Consider the following 20,978-nt stretch of genomic DNA (forward strand, 5'->3'; position numbering starts at 1 on the left):
AGGAGCGGGAGGGAACTCGTGGTCATGGCCGGGATGTGCCGGGTACGGGGTCCTGGGGGGGGTTTGCAGGTTGTTAATGAGGGTGTTAATTGGTCTGGAGTCCAGAGTTGCTCTTTAAATCCCTGTTTATTGTATCCATATGAATCAATAATTTATTTATTATTTAAATTCCTGTTTATTGTATCCAGGTGATTCAGTAATTTCCTTATTATTTAAATTGCTGTTTATTGTATCCAGATGAATCCATAATTTAATTATTATTTAAAATTGTGTTTAAAAATCACAGAAAATAATGAAAATATCTTCAATTAACAAACAATTAATGAAATTAACCCAAACCCTCCTGGCTCAGGTTTTTCTGCTCTCAGGGCCGGATCCACCCCTTTGAGGACTTCCTCAAAAAGCCACAAAAAGGCCCAAAATGGTCCCAAGTCTCGGGTTTTGCTTTCAGTGCAGCAGCAGGTGCTGGCACCTGCTGGGGGCCGTTAATTAGTGCAGTTAATTAGAGTTACTAGGGATGACAACTAAGGGCAACTCTAGAAAAATCTCCTAAATCAGTAGGAATAATTAAATTCTAGTGTTTCAATTTTTTAATTTATATTTTTTTCATTTAATTGATTTTTCTAAGGCTTATGAATTATTGGAAATCAGGGTTATAATAAAAACTTATTGAGGTTAATGACTGTCATCATCAGAGCTAATTATGGAATATAATTGGGTTCAAACTCCATTTAACCCCAACACGCCCGGATCCGGCGCCTCATCCCCATCTCCCCTTGTTCCCGCAGGGCTCCGGGCGGCCGTGACCCTGCTGGAGTGCGGGGAGGACCTCCAGCCACCCGGGGGGTCCCTGACTCTGCTCTGCCGTGGGAACGGATTCAATTTTGGGGGCTACGGAATGAGCTGGGTGCGTCAGAGCCCTGGGAAGGCGCTGGAATTAATTGCATGGATCGACAGCAATGGTGGCAGCACCTACTACGTGTCATCGGTCAAGGGCCGGTTCTCGATCTCCAGGGACAACGGGCAGAGCTCGGTGACGCTGACCATGAACAACCTCAAGGACGAGGATTCCGCCGTTTATTTCTGTGCCAAATGTGCTGACAGTTGTTGTTGCAGTGCTGCTGCTGCTGGTAGTGCTGGTTATATTGACGACGCCAGTTACTATCCCAAGTCCGCATTGCTGGGTTCCCCAATACCCCAGAATTCGCAAATTCTTACCTTCATATCTTGACCATTTTATCCCACACTTTCCCAGTGCTGCCCAGTTGGGATCATTCCCCCCAAATCTCCACCTTTCATCCCAGATTTCCGCTCCCTTCCCACGTGCCCGTTGCCCTGAGGATTCCCCTGGGTCACCCCAGATCTCAACAAGGGTCAGCAAACCCAAACCTCCCCGGTGGGCACCAAACCAACATAAATAACACCAGTAACATCAGCCCAGTAACAGCTGGCATCAGTACATTTGCGTCAGAAATAAACGGCGGAATCCTCGTCCTTTAGGCTGTTCATGGTCAGCGTCACCGAGCTCTGCCCGTTGTCCCTGGAGATCCTGAACCGACCCTTGACTGACGGCGCGTACTCGGTGCTGCCGTCACTCCAGATCGCTGCGAGCATTTCCAGCCCCTTCCCAGGTCTTTGGCGGATCCAGTACATGCTGAAACTCCCAAAATCGAACCAAAACCCGTGGCAGAGCAGAGCCAGGGACCCCCCGGGGGGCTGGAGGTCCCCCCCGGACTCCAGCAGGGTCACGGCCGCCCGGAGCCCTGCGGGAACAAGGGGAGATGGGGATGAGGCGTCGGATCCGGGCGTGTCCCGGGTTGGGCGTGGCGCTCCGGAGGTGCCCAGGGATGCAGAAACAAAGAGTCTGTGCCCAGTCCAAGTTAAAAGGTGATTATTATTTAGATTTATATCATCTTTGGGAGGCCGTGACCCTGCTGGAGTCCGGGGGGGACCTCCAGCCCCCCGGGGCGTCTCTGGCCCTTGTGTGCCGCGCCTCTGGATTCAATTTCGGGAGTCACTGGATGGCCTGGTTCCGCCAGAGCCCCGGGAAGGCACTGGAATTCGTCGCAGGGATCAACCCCAATGGTGGTTACATTGATTATGCGCCGTCGGTCAAGGGTCGGTTCTCGATCTCCAGGGACAACGGGCAGAGCTCGGTGACGCTGACCATGAACAACCTCAACGACGAGGATTCCGCCGTTTATTTCTGTGCCAAAGATGCCGTTGGTGACAGTTGGAATATTGCTGTCCCCAACTGTCCCCAGCCCCTTCTCCCACCCCGTCTCCTGCCCCAGTCCTGGCCCCTCCCTCCAGCTGGGGACAATGTGGGGACAACTCCAAAGTCAATGTCCGACACACCAGCTCCAATCCCAGCACCAAAATCACCAAAACCAATTCATGGCGTTGACCTCCAGTAGATTTGGGGCAGAAATCAGCGCTGGAATCCTCGTCCTGGAGGCTGAGACGGGAAAAGCTCAAACCCCTGACCCAACTCTTGGCTGTTCCTCCAAAGCTTTGAGCTCTGCGCCCCAAACCTCAGCACTCGGCCCTGGATCCCAAATTTGATCTTTAAAGACTTTGGGCTAAAGTCCAACTTTGGGACAGCACTAAAGACTCGGGGTCAGTGCTCAGGGGCAGGGTCAAGGGTTGGGGTTTGGGGGAAGTGTCTGGGGACATTTGGGGACAGGTGGGGATGCCGTGACTGGGATGGGGTCAAAACCATCAACATAACGAGCAACAGCATAAAAAGCAGTCAAAGGAGAAAAGGCACTCTTGGCACAGAAATAAACGCCGGAATCCTCGTCCTTGAGGTTGTTCATGGTCAGCGTCACCGAGCTCTGCCCGTTGTCCATGGAGATCGTGAACCGGCCCTGCACCGACGGCGCGTAGTTGGTGTAGCCACCACGGTAGCTGATCCATGCGACGAATTCCAGCGCCTCCCCAGGTCTTTGCCGGACCCAGTACATGTCAAAACTCTCGAAACTGAATCCATTCCAACGGCAGAGCAGAGTCAGGGACCCCCCGGGGGCCTTGAGGTCACCCCCGCACTCCAGCAGGGTCACGGCCGCCCGGAGCCCTGCGGGAACAAGGGGAGATGGGGATGAGGCGCCGGATCTGGGCGTGGTTCAGGCTGGGCGTGGCGCTCTGGAGGCGCCCGGGACCCACCTGGCAGGGCCAGCAGGGCCAGGAGGGCGAGGAACAGGAGGGAGCTCGAGGTCATGGCCGGGATGTGCCGGGTACGGGGTCCTGGGGGGGTTTGGGTCAGAACCGGTGAAGATTTGGGGCTGGGATGAGGCGACCGTGACCCTGTTGGAGTGCGGGGGGGAGCTCCAGCCCCCCGGGGGGTCCCTGACTCTGCTCTGCCGCACCTCCGGATATGATTTCGGGAGTTATGCCTTGTTATGGATCCGGCAAAGACCTGGGAAGTCACTGGAATGGGTCGCGGGGATCAGCCGGAATAGTGGCAACATCTTCTACGCGTCATCGGTCAAGGGCCGGTTCACGATGGCGAGTGACAACGGGCAGAGCTCGGTGACCCTGACCATGAACAACCTCAAGGACGAGGATTCCGCCGTTTATTTCTGTGCCAAGAGTGCTGGTAAAGCTTGTTGTGCTGGAGCTGCTGGTGGTTTTGCGGCTCCTCTTGGCTCCCAGGTCCCTCTGCACGGTCCCCAAATGTCCCTCAATCCCCGCGTCCCTCCCTGAAATCTCAGGTCGTGTCTCAATCCTGGCCCATTCCCACAGATCTGTCCTGTTTGCATCAATGCCACCCCCTCATCAATCCACGCCTGGTTCTGCCCCAAAACTCAACTGCTTTGACCCCAATTCCCAGTTTGTTCCCCAACCCACGACCCAGGACACAAACCTCAACCATGGCCCACAAATCTCGGCACTTTGGGCAATTCTGCGAGCCGAGGTTGGGATTAAAAGCCCAGAGTTGAGTTTGGGCCAGGTCCAGTTGGGGTTTGGGGTCGATGGCTGCGCTGGAGCAAACAGGGGAGGTTTGGGACAAAGGGACAGGACTGGGACAGGGGCTGGGATTTGGGGGAGGGGTCTGGGGAAAGCTGGGGAGAAAGTGACAGAGTTGCAATCGAAACAATCAACAAAATTAGCACCAGCACCAGTACCAGCAGATTTGGCACAGAAATAAATGGCGGAATCCTCGTCCTTGAGGCTGTTCATGGTCAGTGTCACCGAGCTCTGCCCATTGTCCCTGGAGATCGAGAACCGGCCCTTGACCGACGGCGCGTAGTAGGTGCTGCCACCATTGCTGCTGATCTCTGCGAGCCATTCCAGCGCCTTCCCGTGACTCTGCCGAACCCAGCTCATGTAGGAGCTTCCGAAAGTGAACCCGGAGGTGCGGTAGAGCAGAGTCAGGGACCCCCCGGGGCACTGGAGGTCCCCCCCGCACTCCAGCAGGGTCACGGCCGCCCGGAGCCCTGAGGGAACAAGGGGAGATGGGGATGAGGCGCCGGATCCGGGCATGGCCAGCGCTGGGAGTGGCGCTCTGGGGCCCCTGGGGATGCAGAAACAAAGAGTCTGTGCCCAGCCCCAGTTACAAAGTGTTCACTGGGATATTTGTGTTTATCTCAGCTCCAGCCCCCCGGGGGGTCCCTGACTCTGCTCTGCCGTGGGTCTGGATTCAGTTTCGAGAGTTTTGACATGTACTGGGTCCGGCAAAGACCTGGGGAGGCGTTGGAATTCATCGCATGGATCAACGACGATGGTGACAGCACCAGTTACGCGTCGTTGGTCAAGGACCGGTTCACGATCTCCAGGGACAACGGGCAGAGCTCGGTGACGCTGACCATGAACAACCTCAAGGACGAGGATTCCGCCGTTTATTTCTGTGCCACGGGTGCTTTTTCTGGTGCCACTTCTTATTATGCTGGTGTTCGTTATGTTGATGGTTTTGCCCCCATCCCAGTCACTGCATCCCCACCTGTTCCCAAATGTCCCCAGACCCTTCACCCGACCTTGAGCTCTGACCCCGACTCTTTCGTGCTGTCCCAAAGTTGAGCTTTGGTTCAAAGTCTTTAAGACCAAAGTTTGGGATCCAGGACCAAGTGCTGAGGTTTGGGGCGCAGAGCTCAAAGCTTTGGAGGAACGGCCAAGAGTTGGGTCAGGGGTTTGAGCTTTTCCCATCTCAGCCTCCAGGACGAGGATTCCAGCGCCGATTTCTGTGCCAGATCTTTCATCGGTGCTTGTGAGGGGGTTAAGGTGGTCCGAGGCCCCAAACACCATTTGGGCTCCTGAGCTGGACCTTGCCCTCTAATGGGATCACTGGCCCAAAACTCGGCCAAATCCGTGGTGTTGACCCAAAGCCGCCCGGGTTGACACCGATCCCCAGTGCTGACCCAAATCGGATCCTTCAGGGAAAAGTTCAGGGGAAAAAAGTCGAGCTTTGGGGTGGACAGTTGTGGTTTGGGATGTAGGAGCAGAACAAAGCAAGGTTGGGATCAACGGTCAAGAGCTGGGGCTGGGTTTGGGGGCTGGGGGGAGATTTGGGGACATTTGGGTTCAGGTGATCACTCACAACAGCGCCCACAAGAGCATTTTCAACATACTCAGGAGCAGGAGCAGCAGTACCATCAGATTTGGCGCAGAAATAAACGGCGGAATCCTCGTCCTTGAGGCTGTTCATGGTCAGCGTCACCGAGCTCTGCCCGTTGTCCCTGGAGATCGTGAACCGGCCCTGCACCGACGGCGCGTACCAGGAGTTCCCATCACTCCTGTGAATAGTGGTAAGCCATTCCGGTGGCTTCCCGGCACTCTGGTGGATGCAGAACATTCCATAACTCCCAAAATTGAATCCAGAGGAGTGACACACAAGGGCCAGGGAGGCCCCGGGGGGCTGGAGGTCCCCCCCGCACTCCAGCAGGGTCACGGCCACCCGGAGCCCTGCGGGAACAAGGGGAGATGGGGATGAGGCGCCGGATCTGGGCATGTTGGGGTTAAATTGACTTTGAACCCAAATATATTCCGTTATTAGCCCTGATGATGACAGTCATTGACCCTAAAAATTTTTTATTATAACCCTGTATGCTGATAAATATTACACTCAATAAAAACCAATTAAGTGAATAAAGACTATAATGAATCAAATAAAACTATTTATTTTATTTATTCCTATTAATTCAGGAGGTTTTTTAAGTATATGTGCCTTAAATTTCCACTCAAATAACTCTAATTCACTGCACTAATTACGGCCCCCAGCAGGTGCCAGCAGCTGCAGCTGCACTGAAAGCAAAACCCGAAATTTGGGGCCATTTTGGGCCTTTTTGTGGCTTTTTGTGGAAGTCCCCAAAGGGGCGGATCCTGCCCTGAGAGCAGAAAAACCTGAGCCAGGAGGGCTTGGGTTGAATTCCTTAATTGCTTGTTAATTCCAGTTATTTCCATTATTTTCTGTGATTTTTAAATTCGGGTTTCTGTAAATTTAGGATTTGGTGGATTTATTGATTTTATTTTATTCTATTTTCATTATTTTCATTAATTTTGGTTTGTATTTGTCACCAGAGTTGTTTCATTATTTTTCAGAAAATCATCAAGTCCAATTCTGTCACACCCAACCCGTGAAGTGCTGAATACAATAACCAGGAATTTAAATAATAAATAAATTATTGAATGATCTGGATACAACAAACAGTATTTCAACAACAAGTCTGGAGTTCTGTCCCCCTCGTTTTGGCTCTTCAGTCAGGGTCAGTGCTCAAGGTCGGGGTCAAGGGTTGGGGTCTGGTGACATTTGGGGACCGGTGGCGATGCCAAGATGGGGATGGGATAAAAACCAGCAACAGCACCGCCAACTTCAACCCAATGACCACCGGCATTTCTGGCACAGAAATAAACGCTGGAATCCTCGTCCTTGAGGTTGTTCATGGTCAGCGTCACCGAGCTCTGCCCGTTGTCCCTGGAGATCGTGAAGCGGCCCTTGACCGACGGCGCGTACCAGGTGGTGCCCCCGATGCTGATCTCCCCAATCCATTCCAGCGCCTTCCCAGGGCTTTGGCGAACCCAGCCCAGGTTGTAACCGGTGAAACTGAACCCGGAGGCGCGGCAGAGCAGAGTCAGGGACCCCCCGGGGGGCTGGAGGTCCCCCCCGCACTCCAGCAGGGTCACGGCCGCCCGGAGCCCTGCGGGAACAAGGGGAGATGGGGATGAGGCGCCGGAGCCGGGCGTGGCCAGGGCTGGGCGTGGCGCTCTGGGGCCCCTGGGGATGCAGAAACAAAGAGTCTGTGCCCAGTCCCCGTTACAAAGTGTTCGTTGGGATATTTGTGTTTATCTCGACTCCAACCCCCCGGGGCTCCCTGACTCTGCTCTGCCATGGGAATGGATTCGATTTCGGGAGTTTTGCCATGATGTGGAATCGTCAGAGCCCCGAGAAGGCGCTGGAATTCGTCGCTTATATCAGCAGCAATGGTGGCAGCACCTACTACGCTTCGTCAGTCAAGGGCCGGTTCAGGATCTCCAGGGACAACGGGCAGAGCTCGGTGACACTGACCATGAACAACCTCAAGGACGAGGATTCCGCTGTTTATTTCTGTGCCAAGGCTGCTGGTGCTGGTTGGAATGCTGATGCTACTGGCGCTGTTAATGTTGATGGTTTTGGCCCCATCCCCATCCCTGCGTCCCCACTGTTCCCCAAATGTCCCCAGAACTTTTGCTCACACCCCAACCCCTGAACACTTTGTTTGCTCAGGTTCAGTTGAGATGTGGGAGGACACATCTGAGGCGAGTTCTTCAGGGAAACGGATTCTAGCAGATTCCCACAGATACAAATCTCAAGTTTGCGCCCAGTACTAAAGACTCAGGGGCTCTGTTAAAGGTCTGAACCAATACCTGCGGTTTGGGGATAAGGGGAACACAGTGATGGGGACAGGGAAAAACACCATCATAATCACCAGCACCATCATAAGCACCAGATCTGGCACAGAAATAAATGGCGGAATCCTCGTCCTTGAGGTTGTTCATGGTCAGCGTCACCGAGCTCTGCCCGTTGTCCCTGGAGATCGAGAACCGACCCTTGACTGACGGCGCGTAAACGGTGCTGCCATCACTGGGATGGATCCCCGCGAGCCATTCCAGCGCCTTCCCAGGGCTCTGGCGGATCCAGAGCATTCTGTAACTCCCGAAATCAAATCCAGACCCGCGGCAGAGCAGAGTCAGGGACCCCCCGGGGGGCTGGAGGTCCCCCCCGCACTCCAGCAGGGTCATGGCCGCCCGGAGCCCTGCGGGAACAAGGGGAGATGGGGATGAGGCGCCGATTCCGGCTGTGCCAGGATCACAATTCTCTGCAGGATCACATTTTGATCTCTGCCCTCGGTGAAGCCTCCCAAGTTCCCGTGCTGCCGTTGGGATCGTGGGTGCGCAGTTAGAACAGTCGTGTGCGGTTCCACGCGATGGAGGGTTCAAATTTGGGTTTTTTATAAACCAGCAATTGGTGTGGGGCAGGATGGGGGATTTTGGACGGGGTCTCTCTGGGTGCTCGTCTTTGACCGCAGTTTCAGGGAGCGGTTTCTGATTGGTCACTCAGGGTCACGCTGAAGGTCACTGCAATTCAGTTACTGGGGTAAAAAGGTAAATAATAAATGATAACGTGTAAATAATAAATGATAACATGTAAACAACAAATAATAAATTACAAATAATAAATAATAAATTGTAAAAAATAAATAATAAAGTGTAAATAATAAATGATAACGTGTAAACAACAAATAGTAAAGTGCAAATAATAAATAATAAAGTGCAAATAATAAATAATATAGTGCAAATAATACATAATAAAATGTAAATAATAAATAATAAAGGCTAAATAATAATTCTCCATTGCACTGCTCACATTCAGGAGCCCCTGTAGGTAACTCGGCTCAGCTCCACTTTGCTCGGTTTTAGCTGATGGTTGAAGAGCTGCAGAACTTTCTGAACTTTGGATTACATTTATTAAACCAGCCCCAAACCAAGAAAATTCATTTCCTTTGAATATTTTTTAATCCTGGCTCTGAGTGAAGACAAAAGAGGTCCCAAACAATCCCCAAATTGGAGATGCAGAACTCCCAGGGCTGTTACAGCTTGGGCCCAGCGCTGAAGATTCGGGGTTGTTGTTCAAGGTGGGGGTGAAGGGTTGGGATTTGGAGAAGGGTCTGGGGACATTTGGGGACAGGTGAGAGAGATGGGACCTTAAACATCAACATACTTAGCACCATCACCAGCACTACCATCAGCACTTTTGGCGCAGAAATAAACGGCGGAATCCTCGTCCTTGAGGTTGTTCATGGTCAGCGTCACCGAGCTCTGCCCGTTGTCCCTGGAGATCGTGAACCGACCCTTGACAGACGGCGCGTACCAGGTGCTGCCACTCTTGCTGATACTCGCAACCCATTCCAGGGCCTTCCTGGGGCTCTGGCGGATCCAGAACATTCCGAAATTCCCGAACGTGAATCCATTTCCACGGCAGAGCAGAGTCAGGGACCCCCCGGGGGGCTGGAGGTCCCCCCCGCACTCCAGCAGGGTCACGGCCGCCCGGAGCCCTGCGGGAACAAGGGGAGATGGGGATGAGGCGCCGGATCCGGGCGTGGCCCGGGTTGGGCGTGGCGCTCTGGGGCCCCTGGGGATGCAGAAACAAAGAGTCTGTGCCCAGTCCCAGTTACAAAGTGTTCATTGGGATATTTGCGTTCATCTCAGGTCCAGCCCCCCAGGGGGTCCCTGACTCTGCTCTGCCGCGGGTCTGGGTTCGATTTCGGGAGTTTCGGAATGTGGTGGATCCGCCAAAAACCTGGGAAGGCGCTGGAATACGTTGCGAGTATCAACAGCGATGGTGACTACACCAACTACGCACCGTCATTCAAGGGCCGGTTCTCGATCTCCAGGGACAACGGGCAGAGCTCGGTGACGCTGACCATGAACAACCTCAAGGACGAGGATTCCGCCGTTTATTTCTGCACCAAATGGCACGATGGTCATGCTGGTGCTGGTGCTGCTGCCCGTCCAGATGCTCTGACCCCCATTGACCTTTTCTGCCAATCCCAACCCCTGACCCAACTCTTGGCTGTTCCTCCAAAGCTTTGAGCTCTGCGCCCCAAACCTCAGCACTCGGCCCTGGATCCAAACTTTGGTCTTAAAGACTTTGGGCTAAAGCTCAACTTTGGGACAGCACCAAAGAGTTGGGGTCAGAGCTCAAGGTTGTGATCAAGGGTTGGGGTTTGGGGAAGGGGTCTGGGGACATTTGGGGATCGGTGGGGACACAATGATGGGTAAGGGATGAAACCATCAACATAATGAGCATCAGCATAATAACCACCAGCAACATCCTTGGCACAGAAATAAACGGCGGAATCCTCGTCCTTGAGGTTGTTCATGGTCAGTGTCACCGAGCTCTGCCCGTTGTCCCTGGAGATCGTGAACCGGCCCTGCACCGACGGCGCGTAGCTGGTGCTGCCACCACTGCTGCTGATCCCTGCGAGCCATTCCAGCGCCTTCCTGGGGCTCTGGCGGACCCAGTACATGCCAAAACTCCCAAACGTGAACCCAGACCCGCGGCAGAGCAGAGTCAGGGACCCCCTGGGGGGCTGGAGGTCCCCCCGCACTCCAGCAGGGTCACGGCTGCCCGGAGCCCTGCGGGAACAAGGGGAGATGGGGATGAGGCGCCGGATCCGGGCACGTTGGGGTTAAATTCTCTTTGAACCCAAAATATATTGCGTTATTAGCCCTGATGATGAAAGTTATTAACCGTAAAAAACTTTTATTATAGCCCTGTATGCTGATTATTATTACACTCAATAAAAACCAATTAAATGAATAAAGACTATAATGAAACAAATAAAACTATTTATTGTAATTGCTCCTATTAATTCAGGAGGCTTTTTGACGGTATTGACCTTAAATTTCTGCTCAAATAACTCTAATTAACTGCGCTAATTACGACGCCCAGCAGGTGCCAGCAGCTACAGCTGCACTGAAAGCACAACCCGAAATTTGGGGCCATTTTGGGCCTTTTTGTGGCTTTTTGGTGAAGGCCCCAAAGGGGCGGATCCGGTCCTGAGAGCAGAAAAACCTGAACCAGTATGGTTTGGGTTCATTTCATTAATGTTTTGTTAATTGCAGTTGTTTCCATTATTTTCTGTGATTTTTGAATTTGATTTTAGTAAATTTACAGGCTATGGAGGATTTATTGATTTTATTTTATTGTGTTTTCATTATTTTTATTATTTTTGGTTTGTATTTGTTACCACTATTGTTTTATTATTTTTCAGAAAATCTCCAGGTCCAAATCTGTCACCCCCAGCCCGTGAATTCCTGAATACAATAAACAGGAATTTAAATAATAAATAAATTATTGAATGATCTGGATACTACAAACAGTATTTCAACACCAAGTCTGGAGTTCTGTCCCCCTCGTTTTTGCTCTTCAGTCAGGGTCAGTGCTCAAGGTCGGGGTCAAGGGTTGGGGTCTGGTGACATTTGGGGATCAGTGGCAATGCCAAGATGGGGGTGGGATAAAAACCAGCAGCAGCACCGCCAACTTCAACCCAATGACCACCAGCATTTCTGGCACAGAAATAAACGGCGGAATCCTCGTCCTTGAGGTTGTTCATGGTCAGCGTCACCGAGCTCTGCCCGTTGTCCCTGGAGATCGAGAACCGACCCTGCACTGACGGCGCGTACCAGGTGGTGCCCCCGATGCTGATCTGCCCAATCCATTCCAGCGCCTTCCCAGGGCTCTGGTGGATCCAGATCATGGTGTAACTCCCAAAATCGAACCCAGAGGTGCGGCAGAGCAGAGTCAGGGACCCCCCGGGGGGCTGGAGGTCCCCCCCGCACTCCAGCAGGGTCACGGCCGCCCGGAGCCCTGCGGGAACAAGGGGAGATGGGGATGAGGCGCCGGATCCGGGCGTGGCCTGGGCTGGGCGTGGCGCTCTGGGGCCCCTGGGGATGCAGAAACAAAGAGTCTGTGCCCAGTCCCAGTTACAAAGTGTTCGTTGGGATATTTGTGTTCATCTTGGCTCCAGCCCCCCGGGGGGTCCCTGACACTGATCTGCCGTGGGAATGGATTCAATTTTGGGGATTACGGAATGCTGTGGATCCGCCAGAGCCCTGGGAAGGGCCTGGAATTCATTGCGAGTATCGACAATGGTGACACCTACGACCTCGCGCTGTTGGTCAAGGGCCGGTTCTCGATCTCGAGGGACAACGGGCAGAGCTCGGTGACGCTGACCATGAACAACCTCAAGGAGGAGGATTCCGCCGTTTATTTCCGTGCCAAACATGCCACCAATTACGTCGATGCTTTAATTGATGCTGCTGCTGTTTCCGACCCCCCCCATCTGCTCTGACCCCCTCTGACCTTTCCTGCCGGTCCCAACCCCTGACCCAACTCTTGGTCGTTCCTCCAAAGCTTTGAGCTCTGCGCCCCAAACCTCAGCAATCGGCCCCGGATGCAAAGTTTTTTCTTTAAAACTTCTAATCAAAGGTCAACTTTGGGACAGCACTAAAGACTCAGGACCAGAGCTCAAGGTCAGGTCAAGGGTCGGGGTTTGGTGGAAGGGGTTGGGGACATTTGGGGATCGGTGGGGACGCAGTGACCGGGACAAGGATCTTGTCAAAACCATCAGCATAAGCAGCAGCACCACAACTACTACCAGCATATTTGGCACAGAAATACACGCCGGAATCCTCGTCCTTGAGGTTGTTCATGGTCAGTGTCACCGAGCTCTGCCCGTTGTCCCTTGAGATCCTGAAGCGGCCCTTGACCGACGATTCGTACCAGGTGCTGCCATCATAGGTGATACACGCAATGTAATCCGGAGAGTTCCCGGGCCTCTGGCGGATCCAGATCATTCCATAACCCCCAAAATTGAATCCATTCCCGTGGCAGAGCAGAGTCAGGGACCCCCCGCGGGGCTGGAGGTCCCCCCTGCACTCCAGCAGGGTCACGGCTGCCCGGAGCCCTGCGGGAACAAGGGGAGATGGGGATGAGGCGCCAGATCCGGGCGTGTCCTGGGTTGGGTGTGGTCCTGGAGGTTTTGGGGCAGAAACGGTGAAGATTTGGGGTTGGGATGAGGCAGCTTGGGTTAGGACCCTGCAATTAATCACAATACAGTAATTAATTAATGGCACATAACTCAACTAAATGCTCAGGGTCAATGTTAAAGGTCAGTGTCAACAGTTGGGGTTTGGGGACATCGATGGGGACAGGTCAAAAACAGCATCGTTATCAGCGGCATGACCAGCAGCACCCTTGGCACAGAAATAAACGCCGGAATCCTCGTCCTTGAGGTTGTTCATGGTCAGCGTCACCGAGCTCTGCCCGTTGTCCCTGGAGATCAAGAACCGGCCCCGAACCGAGGGCGCGTAGGCGATGCTGGCACCATTGGCGTGGATCCCGGCCACCCATTCCAGTGGCTTCCCAGGGCTCTGGCGAACCCAGCACATTCCAAAACTCCCGAAATTGAATCCAGAGGCGCGGCACACAAGGGCCAGGGACCCCCCGTGGGGTTGGAGCGGAGACAAAAACAAATATTCCAATGAACACTTTGTAACTGGGACTGGGCACAGACTCTTTGTTTCTGCATCCCCAGGGGCCCCAGAGCGCCACGCCCAGCCCGGGCCATGCCCAGATCCGGCGCCTCATCCCCATCTCCCCTTGTTCCCGCAGGGCTCCGGGCGGCCGTGACCCTGCTGGAGTGCGGGGGGGACCTCCAGCCCCCCGGGGGGTCCCTGACTCTGCTCTGCCGTGGGAATGGATTCGATTTTGGCAGTTTTGCCATGTTCTGGATGCGTCAGAGCCCTGGGAAGGCACTGGAATACGTCGCGGGGATCAGCAGTAGTGGCGGCACTGACTACGCACCCTCAGCCAAGGGTCGGTTCACGATCTCCAGGGACAACGGGCAGAGCTCGGTGACGCTGACCATGAACAACCTCAAGGACGAGGATTCCGCCGTTTATTTCTGTGCCAAAAGTGCTGTTGCTGGTTGGGGTGCTGATGGTGCTGGTGGTGCTGGTTTTATTGATGGTTTCAGCCCTGTCCCCCTCCTCAGGTCACCAGACCCTTCCCCAAATTGTTGGAGCCTGGTTTGGTTTTTGGCAGCCTGGAAACCAACGGGAGGATTTGTTCCCGCTCTGTGCATTCCCGTTCTGGAGGAGCAAACCTGGAAGGGCCCTTTTGTGTCCCTGCAGGAGCGCAGGGAGCAGGGCCCGGCCCCAGCACAGCGTTTGTCCAGGCTCAGATAAAACCGGCAATCCTTCAATCCTGCACGGGGGGAGAGCACAAAGAGCAGGGAGGAGACGCCGAGGGCAGGGGACCAGGAGTCGGGGTCCAGAGGGAAGAGAAGGAGGAGACGCCGTGAGTTTGGGCTGAGCCCAGAGCCTGCAATTAGTGTCCATCTGTTAATTAATTCATGGCACAGCTGATCCTGCCCCTGTTCCATCGACTGAACCTGAATTTATTATTTCTTTATGTTATTAATACAGATATCATTAAACACTTTATGTTTCAACCCTACCCTGCTTTTCATTCTAATCTGACCTCACGACAGGAACTGAGAGCAGTGGAATTGGGAAAACCAAACAAGGGGAAGGTGGTGAAAGCTTTGGAGGAACGGCCAAGAGTTGAGTCAAGGGTTGGGATTGGCAGAAAAGGTCAGGGTTGGTCAAAGCAGCTGAAGGGGCGGCAACAGCACCCCAACCATTACCATCAACCCATTTGGCACAGAAATAAACAGCGGAATCCTCGTCCTTGAGGTTGTTCATGGTCAGCATCACCGAGCTCTGCCCGTTGTCCCTGGAGATCGAGAACCGGCCCTTGACTGACGGCGCGTACCAGGTGTAACAATTGCTGTTGATCCCTGCGACGAATTCCAGTCCCTTCCCAGGGCTCTGGTGGACCCAGAGAAATCCATAAGGGCCAAAATCAAATCCATTCCCGCGGCAGAGCAGAGTCAGGGACCCCCCGGGGGGCTGGAGGTCCCCCCCGCACTCCAGCAGGGTCACGGTCGCCTCATCCCAGCCCCAAATCTTCACCGGTTCTGCCCCAAACCCCCCAGGACCCCGTACCCGGCACATCCCGGCCATTGCCTCGAGCTCCCTCCCGCTCCTTGCCCTCCTGGCCCTGCTGGCCCTGCCAGGTGGGTCCCGGGTGCTTCCGGAGCGCCACGCCCAGCCCGGGCCACGCCCGGATCCGGCGCCTCATCCCCATCTCCCCTTGTTCCCGCAGGGCTCCGGGCGGCCGTGACCCTGCTGGAGTGCGGGGGGACCTCCAGCCCCCTGGGGGGTCCCTGACTCTGCTCTGCCACGGCAACGGATTCGATTTTGGACAATTTGGGATGGGCTGGTATCGCCAGAGCACCCAGAAAGGCCTGGAATGGGTTGGAGAGATCAGCACCAGTGGCAGCACGTGGTACGCACCTTCGTTCAAGGGTCGGTTCTCAATCTCCAGGGACAATGGGCAGAGCTCGGTGACGCTGACCATGAACAACCTCAAGGACGAGGATTCCGCCGTTTATTTCTGCGTCAAAGCTTCCTGTTCTGGTTGTACTCCTGAAGCTGGTTATGGTGACAGCCTCGAGCCCTGTGCCCCTTCCTCATTGGGACCCCAAGTGTCCCCAGACCCTTCCCCCAGCCCTCAGCCCTGTCCCCAGTCCTCACCCTTTGTCCCCAGTCTCTCCAATTGCCCCAATGGTCACCACTGACCCCAAACCCTCCCCTGGTTCTGCCCCAAATCTCAACCCAAAAATCAGAAATTCAGGGATTTGGGCAAAGGCTCCGGCCCGGTCCCAGACCCGACACCGAACCGCTTCTGCCGGCGTCGGCTCCGCGTCAGCTCGGTCAATCAGGGGAGGGGGAGCCGGGGGAGATTTGGGTCAAGATTGGGTGAAAATCGGGAAGTGGGTCCAGGATGGAGGAGTCTTGGTGAGTAGCTGAAGTATGGGACCAATGTCTGGCATTTGGGGGAAAATTTGGGGATTTTTAGGACATATGGTGAGCCAGTTCTTCCCGCATTGGGACACAGCCAGCACCATGTGCGAAATCAACAACAGCAGAAGCCGCCCATTCACAGTTATTGGTGTAACATCTGGCGCAGAAGTAAACGGCGGAATCCTCGTCCTTGAGGTTGTTCATGGTCAGCGTCACCGAGCTCTGCCCGTTGTCCCTGGAGAGCGAGAACCGGCCCTTGACCGAGGGGGCATACTCGGAGTTGTCACCAGCGCTGTTGATCTGTGCAATCCATTCCAGCACCTTCCCAGGGCTCTGGCGGATCCAGTAGATTTCGTAGTTCCCAAAATCGAACCCAGATCCATGGCAGAGCAGAGTCAGGGATCGCCCGGGGGGCTGGAGGTCCCCCCCGCACTCCAGCAGGGTCACGGTCGCCCGGAGCCCTGCGGGAACAAGGGGAGATGGGGATGAGGCGCCGGATCTGGGCGCGGCCCGGGCTGGGCGTGGCGCTCTGGGGCCCCTGGGGATGCAGAAACAAAGAGTCTGTGCCCAGCCCCAGTTACAAAGTGTTCATTGGGATGTTTGTGTTCATCTTGGCTCCAGCGCCTCGGGGGGTCCCTGACTCTGCTCTGCCGTGGGTCTGGGTTCGATTTCGGGAGTTATGACATGTTCTGGATCCGGCAAAAACGTGGAACAGAGCTCGAATGGCTCGGGGGGATCAACAGTGGTGGTGAAGGCACCTTATACGCGCCGTCAGTCAAGGGCCGGTTCACGATCTCCAGGGACAATGGGCACAGCTCGGTGACGCTGACCATGAACAACCTCAAGGTCGAGGATTCCGCCGTTTATTTCTGCGGCAAATGTTCCAGCAATTGGTGTTATGGTGATGCTACTGCTTCTGCCGCCAATCCTGGTTATATCAACGATGCCAGTTGTGGTCTCAAGCCCCCATTGCTGGGCCCCAAACAATCAAAAAATTCCCACATTCTTTACCCAAATCCCAGTCCTACCTTTAAATCTTGACTATTTTGTCCCCAAATCCTCCATCACAGCCCCAACTCTCGACTTTCCTCCATTTTAGGATCATTTCCCCCAAATCTCCGCCTTTCACCCCAGATTTCCGCTCCCTTCCCTCGTCGCCTTTGCCCTGAGGATTCCCCTGGGTCACCCCCAAATCTCAACAAGGGTCAGCAAACCCAAACCTCCCCCACTGGCCCCAAACCCTGAGGGATCCCCCCAGAATCAGCAGCGAGGGTCAGGACGTGGGACCAAGAGTGGAGATCGGGGTCAGGGCAGAGATTTGGGGCAGAACCCAAAAGAACCCCCAGGTTGGGTTAGGGGGGCAGGAATGGGGTCAGGGGTTGGCGTTTGAGAGAAGGGTGTGGGGACAGGTGGGGACAGGGATGAGGCCAAAATCATCCACACAATTAGCACAAGGATTGCCATTAGCACCAGATTCTTTGGCACAGAAATAAACGCCGGAATCCTCGTCCTTGAGGTTGTTCATGGTCAGCGTCACCGAGCTCTGCCCGTCGTCCCTGGAGATCGAGAACCGGCCCTGGACTGATGGCGCAAAGTTTGTGTAACGACCCCCAGTGCTGATCTGTGCCACCCATTCCAGCCCCTTCCTGGGGCTCTGGCGGATCCACATGATTCCGTTATTGCCAAACGTGAATCCAGAGCCACGACACACCAAAGCCATCGAACTCCCGGGGGGCTGGAGGTCACCCCCGGACTCCAGCAGGGTCACGGCTGCCCGGAGCCCTGCGGGAACAAGGGGAGATGGGGATGAGGCGCCAGATCCGGGCATGTTGGGTTTAAATTGACTTTGAACACAAATTATTCCATTGTTAGTCCTTAGGGTGACAGTCATTAACCCCAATAAAGTTTTATTATAACCCTGATTGCCAATAATCAATAACCCTGAGAAAAATCAATTAAATGAAAAAAATATAAATTAAAAAATTAAGACAGTTGAATTTAATTATTCCTGGTGATTTAGGAGGTTTTTCTAGGGTTGGCCTTGGTTGTCATCCCTAGTAACTCTAATTAACTGCACTAATTACGACCCCCAGCAGGTGCCAGCAGCTGCAGCTGCACTGAAAGCAAAACCCGAAATTTGGGGCCATTTTGGGCCTTTTTGTGGTTTTTTGGGGAATTCCCCAAAGGGGTGGATCCGACCCTGAGAGCAGAAAAACCTGAACCAGGAGGGTTTGGGTTCATTTCATTAATTTATTGTTAATTGCAGTTATTTCCATTATTTTCTGTGATTTTTCAATTTGACTTTTAGTACACTCACAGGATGTGGGGGATTTATTGATTTTATTTTATTCTATTTTCATTATTTTCATTAATTTTGGTTTGTATTTGTCACCAGAGTTGTTTCATTATTTTTCAGAAAATCTCCAGGTCCAAATCTGTCACCCCCAGGCCGTGAAATGTTGAATACAATAAACAGGAATTTAAATAATAAATAAATTATTGAATGATCTGGATACAACAAACAGCATTTCAGCAGCAAGTCTGGAGTTCTGTCCCCCTCGTTTTGGCTCTTCAGTCAGGGTCAGTGCTCAAGGTCGGGGTCAACGGTTGGGGTCTGGTGACATTTGGGGACCGGTGGCAATGCCAAGATGGGGATGGGATAAAAACCAGCAGCAGCACCGCCAACTTCAACCCAATGACCACCAGCATTTCTGGCACAGAAATAAACGGCGGAATCCTCGTCCTTGAGGCTGTTCATGGTCAGCGTCACCGAGCTCTGCCCGTTGTCCCTGGAGATCGTGAACCGGCCCTTGACCGATGGCGCGTACCAGGTGCTGCCACCACTGTAGCTGATCTCTGCGACAAATTCCAGCGCCTTCCCGAAGCTCTGGCGGGCCCACATCATGTTGAAACTCCCAAACGTGAATCCAGACCCGCGGCAGAGCAGATTCAGGGACCCCCCGGGGGGCTGGAGGTCCCCCCCGCACTCCAGCAGGGTCACGGCCGCCCGGAGCCCTGCGGGAACAAGGGGAGATGGGGATGAGGCACCGGATCCGGGCGTGGCCCGGGCTGGGCGTGGCGCTCTGGGGTCCCTGATGGATGCAGAAACAAAGAGTCTGTGCCCAGTCCCAGTTACAACGTGTTCATTGGGATATTTGTGTTTATCTCGGTTCCAACCCACGGGGGATCCCTGACTCTGCTCTGCCGTGGGTCTGGGTTCGATTTCGGGAGTTTCGGAATGTGGTGGATCTGCCAAAAACCTGGGAAGGCGCTGGAATACATTGCGAGTATCAACAGCGATGGTGACTACACCAATTACGCATCGTCGGTTCGGGGTCGGTTCTCGATCTCCAGGGACAACGGGCAGAGCTCGGTGACGCTGACCATGAACAACCTCAAGGACGAGGATTCCGCCGTTTATTTCTGTGCCAAACGTTTTGATGGTTATGCTTATAATGCTCATGCCAGTGCTGGTTCCATCCCAGTCAAGCTGTTCCAAACCCCCCCTGACCTTTTCTGCCAATCCCAACCCCTGACCCAACTCTTGGCCGTTCCTCCAAAGCTTTGAGCTCTGCTCCCCAAACCTCAACACTCGGCCCTGGATCCAAACTTTGGTCTTAAAGACTTTGAATCAAAGCTCACCTTTGGGACAGCACTAAAGACTCGGGGTCAGTGCTCAAGGTCAGGTGAAGGGTTGGGGTTTGGGGGAAGGGTCTGGGGACATTTGGGGACAGGTGGGAACAAAACCAGGAACATTAGCAAACATAGAATCCCAATAAGCACCAGCATATTTGGCGCAGAAATAAACGGCGGAATCCTCGTCCTTGAGGTTGTTCATGGTCAGCGTCACCGAGCTCTGTCCGTTGTCCCTGGAGATCGAGAACCGGCCCTTGACTGAGGGTGCGTACCGGGTGATGCCACCGCTGCTGATATCTGCGACGAATTCCAGCGCCTTCCCAGGGCTCTGACGGAACCAGCCCAGCCCGAATTGTCCGAAATCGAATCCATTGCCGCGGCAGAGCAGAGTCAGGGACCCCCCGGTGGGCTGGAGGTTCCCCCCACACTCCAGCAGGGTCACGGCCGCCCGGAGCCCTGTGGGAACAAGGGGAGATGGGGATGAGGCGCCGGATTTTGGCTGTGCCAGGATCACAATTCTCTGCAGGATCACATTTTGATCTCAGCCCTCGGTGAAGCCTCCCAAATTCCCGTGTTGTCGTTGGGGTTGCGGGTGTGCAGTTGGAACAGACGTGTGCGGTTCCACTTGTGGGAGGGTTCAAATTTGGGGATTTTATAAACCAGCAATTGGTGTGGGGCAGGATGGGGGATTTTGGACGGGGTCTCTCTGGGTGCTCATCTTTGTCCGCGGTTTCAGGGAGCGGTTTCTGATTGGTCACTCAGGGTCACGCTGAGGGTCACTGCAATTCAATTACTGGGGTAAAAAGGTAAATAATAAATAATAAAGTGTAAATAATAAATGATAACGTGTAAACAACGAATAATAAAGTGCAAATAATAAATAATAAAGTGCAAATAATAAATAAAAAAGTGCAAATAATAAATAATAAAGTGTAAATAATAAATAATAAAGTGTAAATAATAAATAATGAAAGATAAATAATAATTAATGTACTGCTCAGGTTCAGGAGCCCCTACAGGTAACTCAGTTCAGCTCCACTTTGCTCGGATTTAGTTGATGGCTGAAGAGCTGCGGAACTTTCTGAACTTTGGATTACATTGATTAAACGAGCCCCAAACCAAGAAAATTCATTTCCTTTGAATATTTTTTAATCCTGGCTCTGAGTGAAGACAAAAGAGGTCCCAAACAATCCCCAAATTGGAGATGCAGAACTCCCAGGGCTGTTACAGCTCGGGCCCAGCGCTGAAGATTCGGGGTCGGTGCTCAAGGTGGGGGAGAAGGGTTGGGATTTGGGGAAGGGTCTGGGGACATTTGGGGACATTTGGGGACAGGTGGGAGGGATGGGGCCTTACCCATCAACATAATTAGCAGCAGTGCCTCTGCCACTATCAGCATTTTTGGCACAGAAATAAACGGCGGAATCCTCGTCCTT

General features: G+C 53.6%; 1 protein-coding gene, 1 pseudogene and 10 gene segments (V, D, J or C); 3 read left to right on the forward strand and 9 right to left on the reverse strand.

Moving 5' to 3' along the window:
- The first annotated feature begins 24 nt into the window (after positions 1–24).
- On the forward strand, positions 25–1,231 carry LOC117010053. The segment is given in 2 exon segments: positions 25–42; positions 794–1,231. Coding segments are annotated over 2 exon segments (456 nt in total).
- A 550-nt stretch (positions 1,232–1,781) lies between these two features.
- Positions 1,782–2,417, forward strand: LOC117010054 (Ig heavy chain Mem5-like). Its single transcript, XM_033084367.1, has one exon. It carries the CDS (start codon positions 1,782–1,784, stop codon positions 2,415–2,417), a length of 636 nt encoding a protein of 211 aa, XP_032940258.1.
- Positions 2,418–2,431: 14 nt separating this feature from the next.
- LOC117010055 lies at positions 2,432–3,220 on the reverse strand. The segment is given in 3 exon segments: positions 2,432–2,451; positions 2,771–3,061; positions 3,166–3,220. Coding segments are annotated over 3 exon segments (366 nt in total).
- Positions 3,221–3,389: 169 nt separating this feature from the next.
- LOC117010056 lies at positions 3,390–4,446 on the reverse strand (the record flags this gene model as incomplete). The annotated part of the segment is given in 2 exon segments: positions 3,390–3,418; positions 4,116–4,446. Coding segments are annotated over 2 exon segments (360 nt in total), but the record flags the coding sequence as incomplete, so codon positions are not given.
- Positions 4,447–6,702: 2,256 nt separating this feature from the next.
- Positions 6,703–7,140, reverse strand: LOC117010057 (the record flags this gene model as incomplete). The annotated part of the segment is given in 1 exon segment: positions 6,703–7,140. A coding segment is annotated over 1 exon segment (438 nt), but the record flags the coding sequence as incomplete, so codon positions are not given.
- Positions 7,141–7,819: 679 nt separating this feature from the next.
- On the reverse strand, positions 7,820–8,220 carry LOC117010058. The segment is given in 2 exon segments: positions 7,820–7,839; positions 7,902–8,220. Coding segments are annotated over 2 exon segments (333 nt in total).
- A 283-nt stretch (positions 8,221–8,503) lies between these two features.
- Positions 8,504–9,534, reverse strand: LOC117010059 (annotated as a pseudogene).
- Positions 9,535–11,414: 1,880 nt separating this feature from the next.
- LOC117010060 lies at positions 11,415–12,834 on the reverse strand. The segment is given in 2 exon segments: positions 11,415–11,840; positions 12,703–12,834. Coding segments are annotated over 2 exon segments (558 nt in total).
- Positions 12,835–13,656: 822 nt separating this feature from the next.
- LOC117010061 lies at positions 13,657–14,342 on the forward strand (the record flags this gene model as incomplete). The annotated part of the segment is given in 2 exon segments: positions 13,657–13,966; positions 14,173–14,342. Coding segments are annotated over 2 exon segments (480 nt in total), but the record flags the coding sequence as incomplete, so codon positions are not given.
- A 1,618-nt stretch (positions 14,343–15,960) lies between these two features.
- On the reverse strand, positions 15,961–16,742 carry LOC117010062. The segment is given in 2 exon segments: positions 15,961–16,371; positions 16,668–16,742. Coding segments are annotated over 2 exon segments (486 nt in total).
- Positions 16,743–18,490: 1,748 nt separating this feature from the next.
- Positions 18,491–19,296, reverse strand: LOC117010063 (the record flags this gene model as incomplete). The annotated part of the segment is given in 2 exon segments: positions 18,491–18,926; positions 19,280–19,296. Coding segments are annotated over 2 exon segments (453 nt in total), but the record flags the coding sequence as incomplete, so codon positions are not given.
- A 244-nt stretch (positions 19,297–19,540) lies between these two features.
- LOC117010064 lies at positions 19,541–19,993 on the reverse strand (the record flags this gene model as incomplete). The annotated part of the segment is given in 2 exon segments: positions 19,541–19,551; positions 19,693–19,993. Coding segments are annotated over 2 exon segments (312 nt in total), but the record flags the coding sequence as incomplete, so codon positions are not given.
- Between the last annotated feature and the right edge of the window lie 985 nt (positions 19,994–20,978).

This window comes from Catharus ustulatus, chromosome 38 (assembly GCF_009819885.2).
Source record: "Catharus ustulatus isolate bCatUst1 chromosome 38, bCatUst1.pri.v2, whole genome shotgun sequence".
NCBI lineage: Eukaryota > Metazoa > Chordata > Aves > Passeriformes > Turdidae > Catharus > Catharus ustulatus.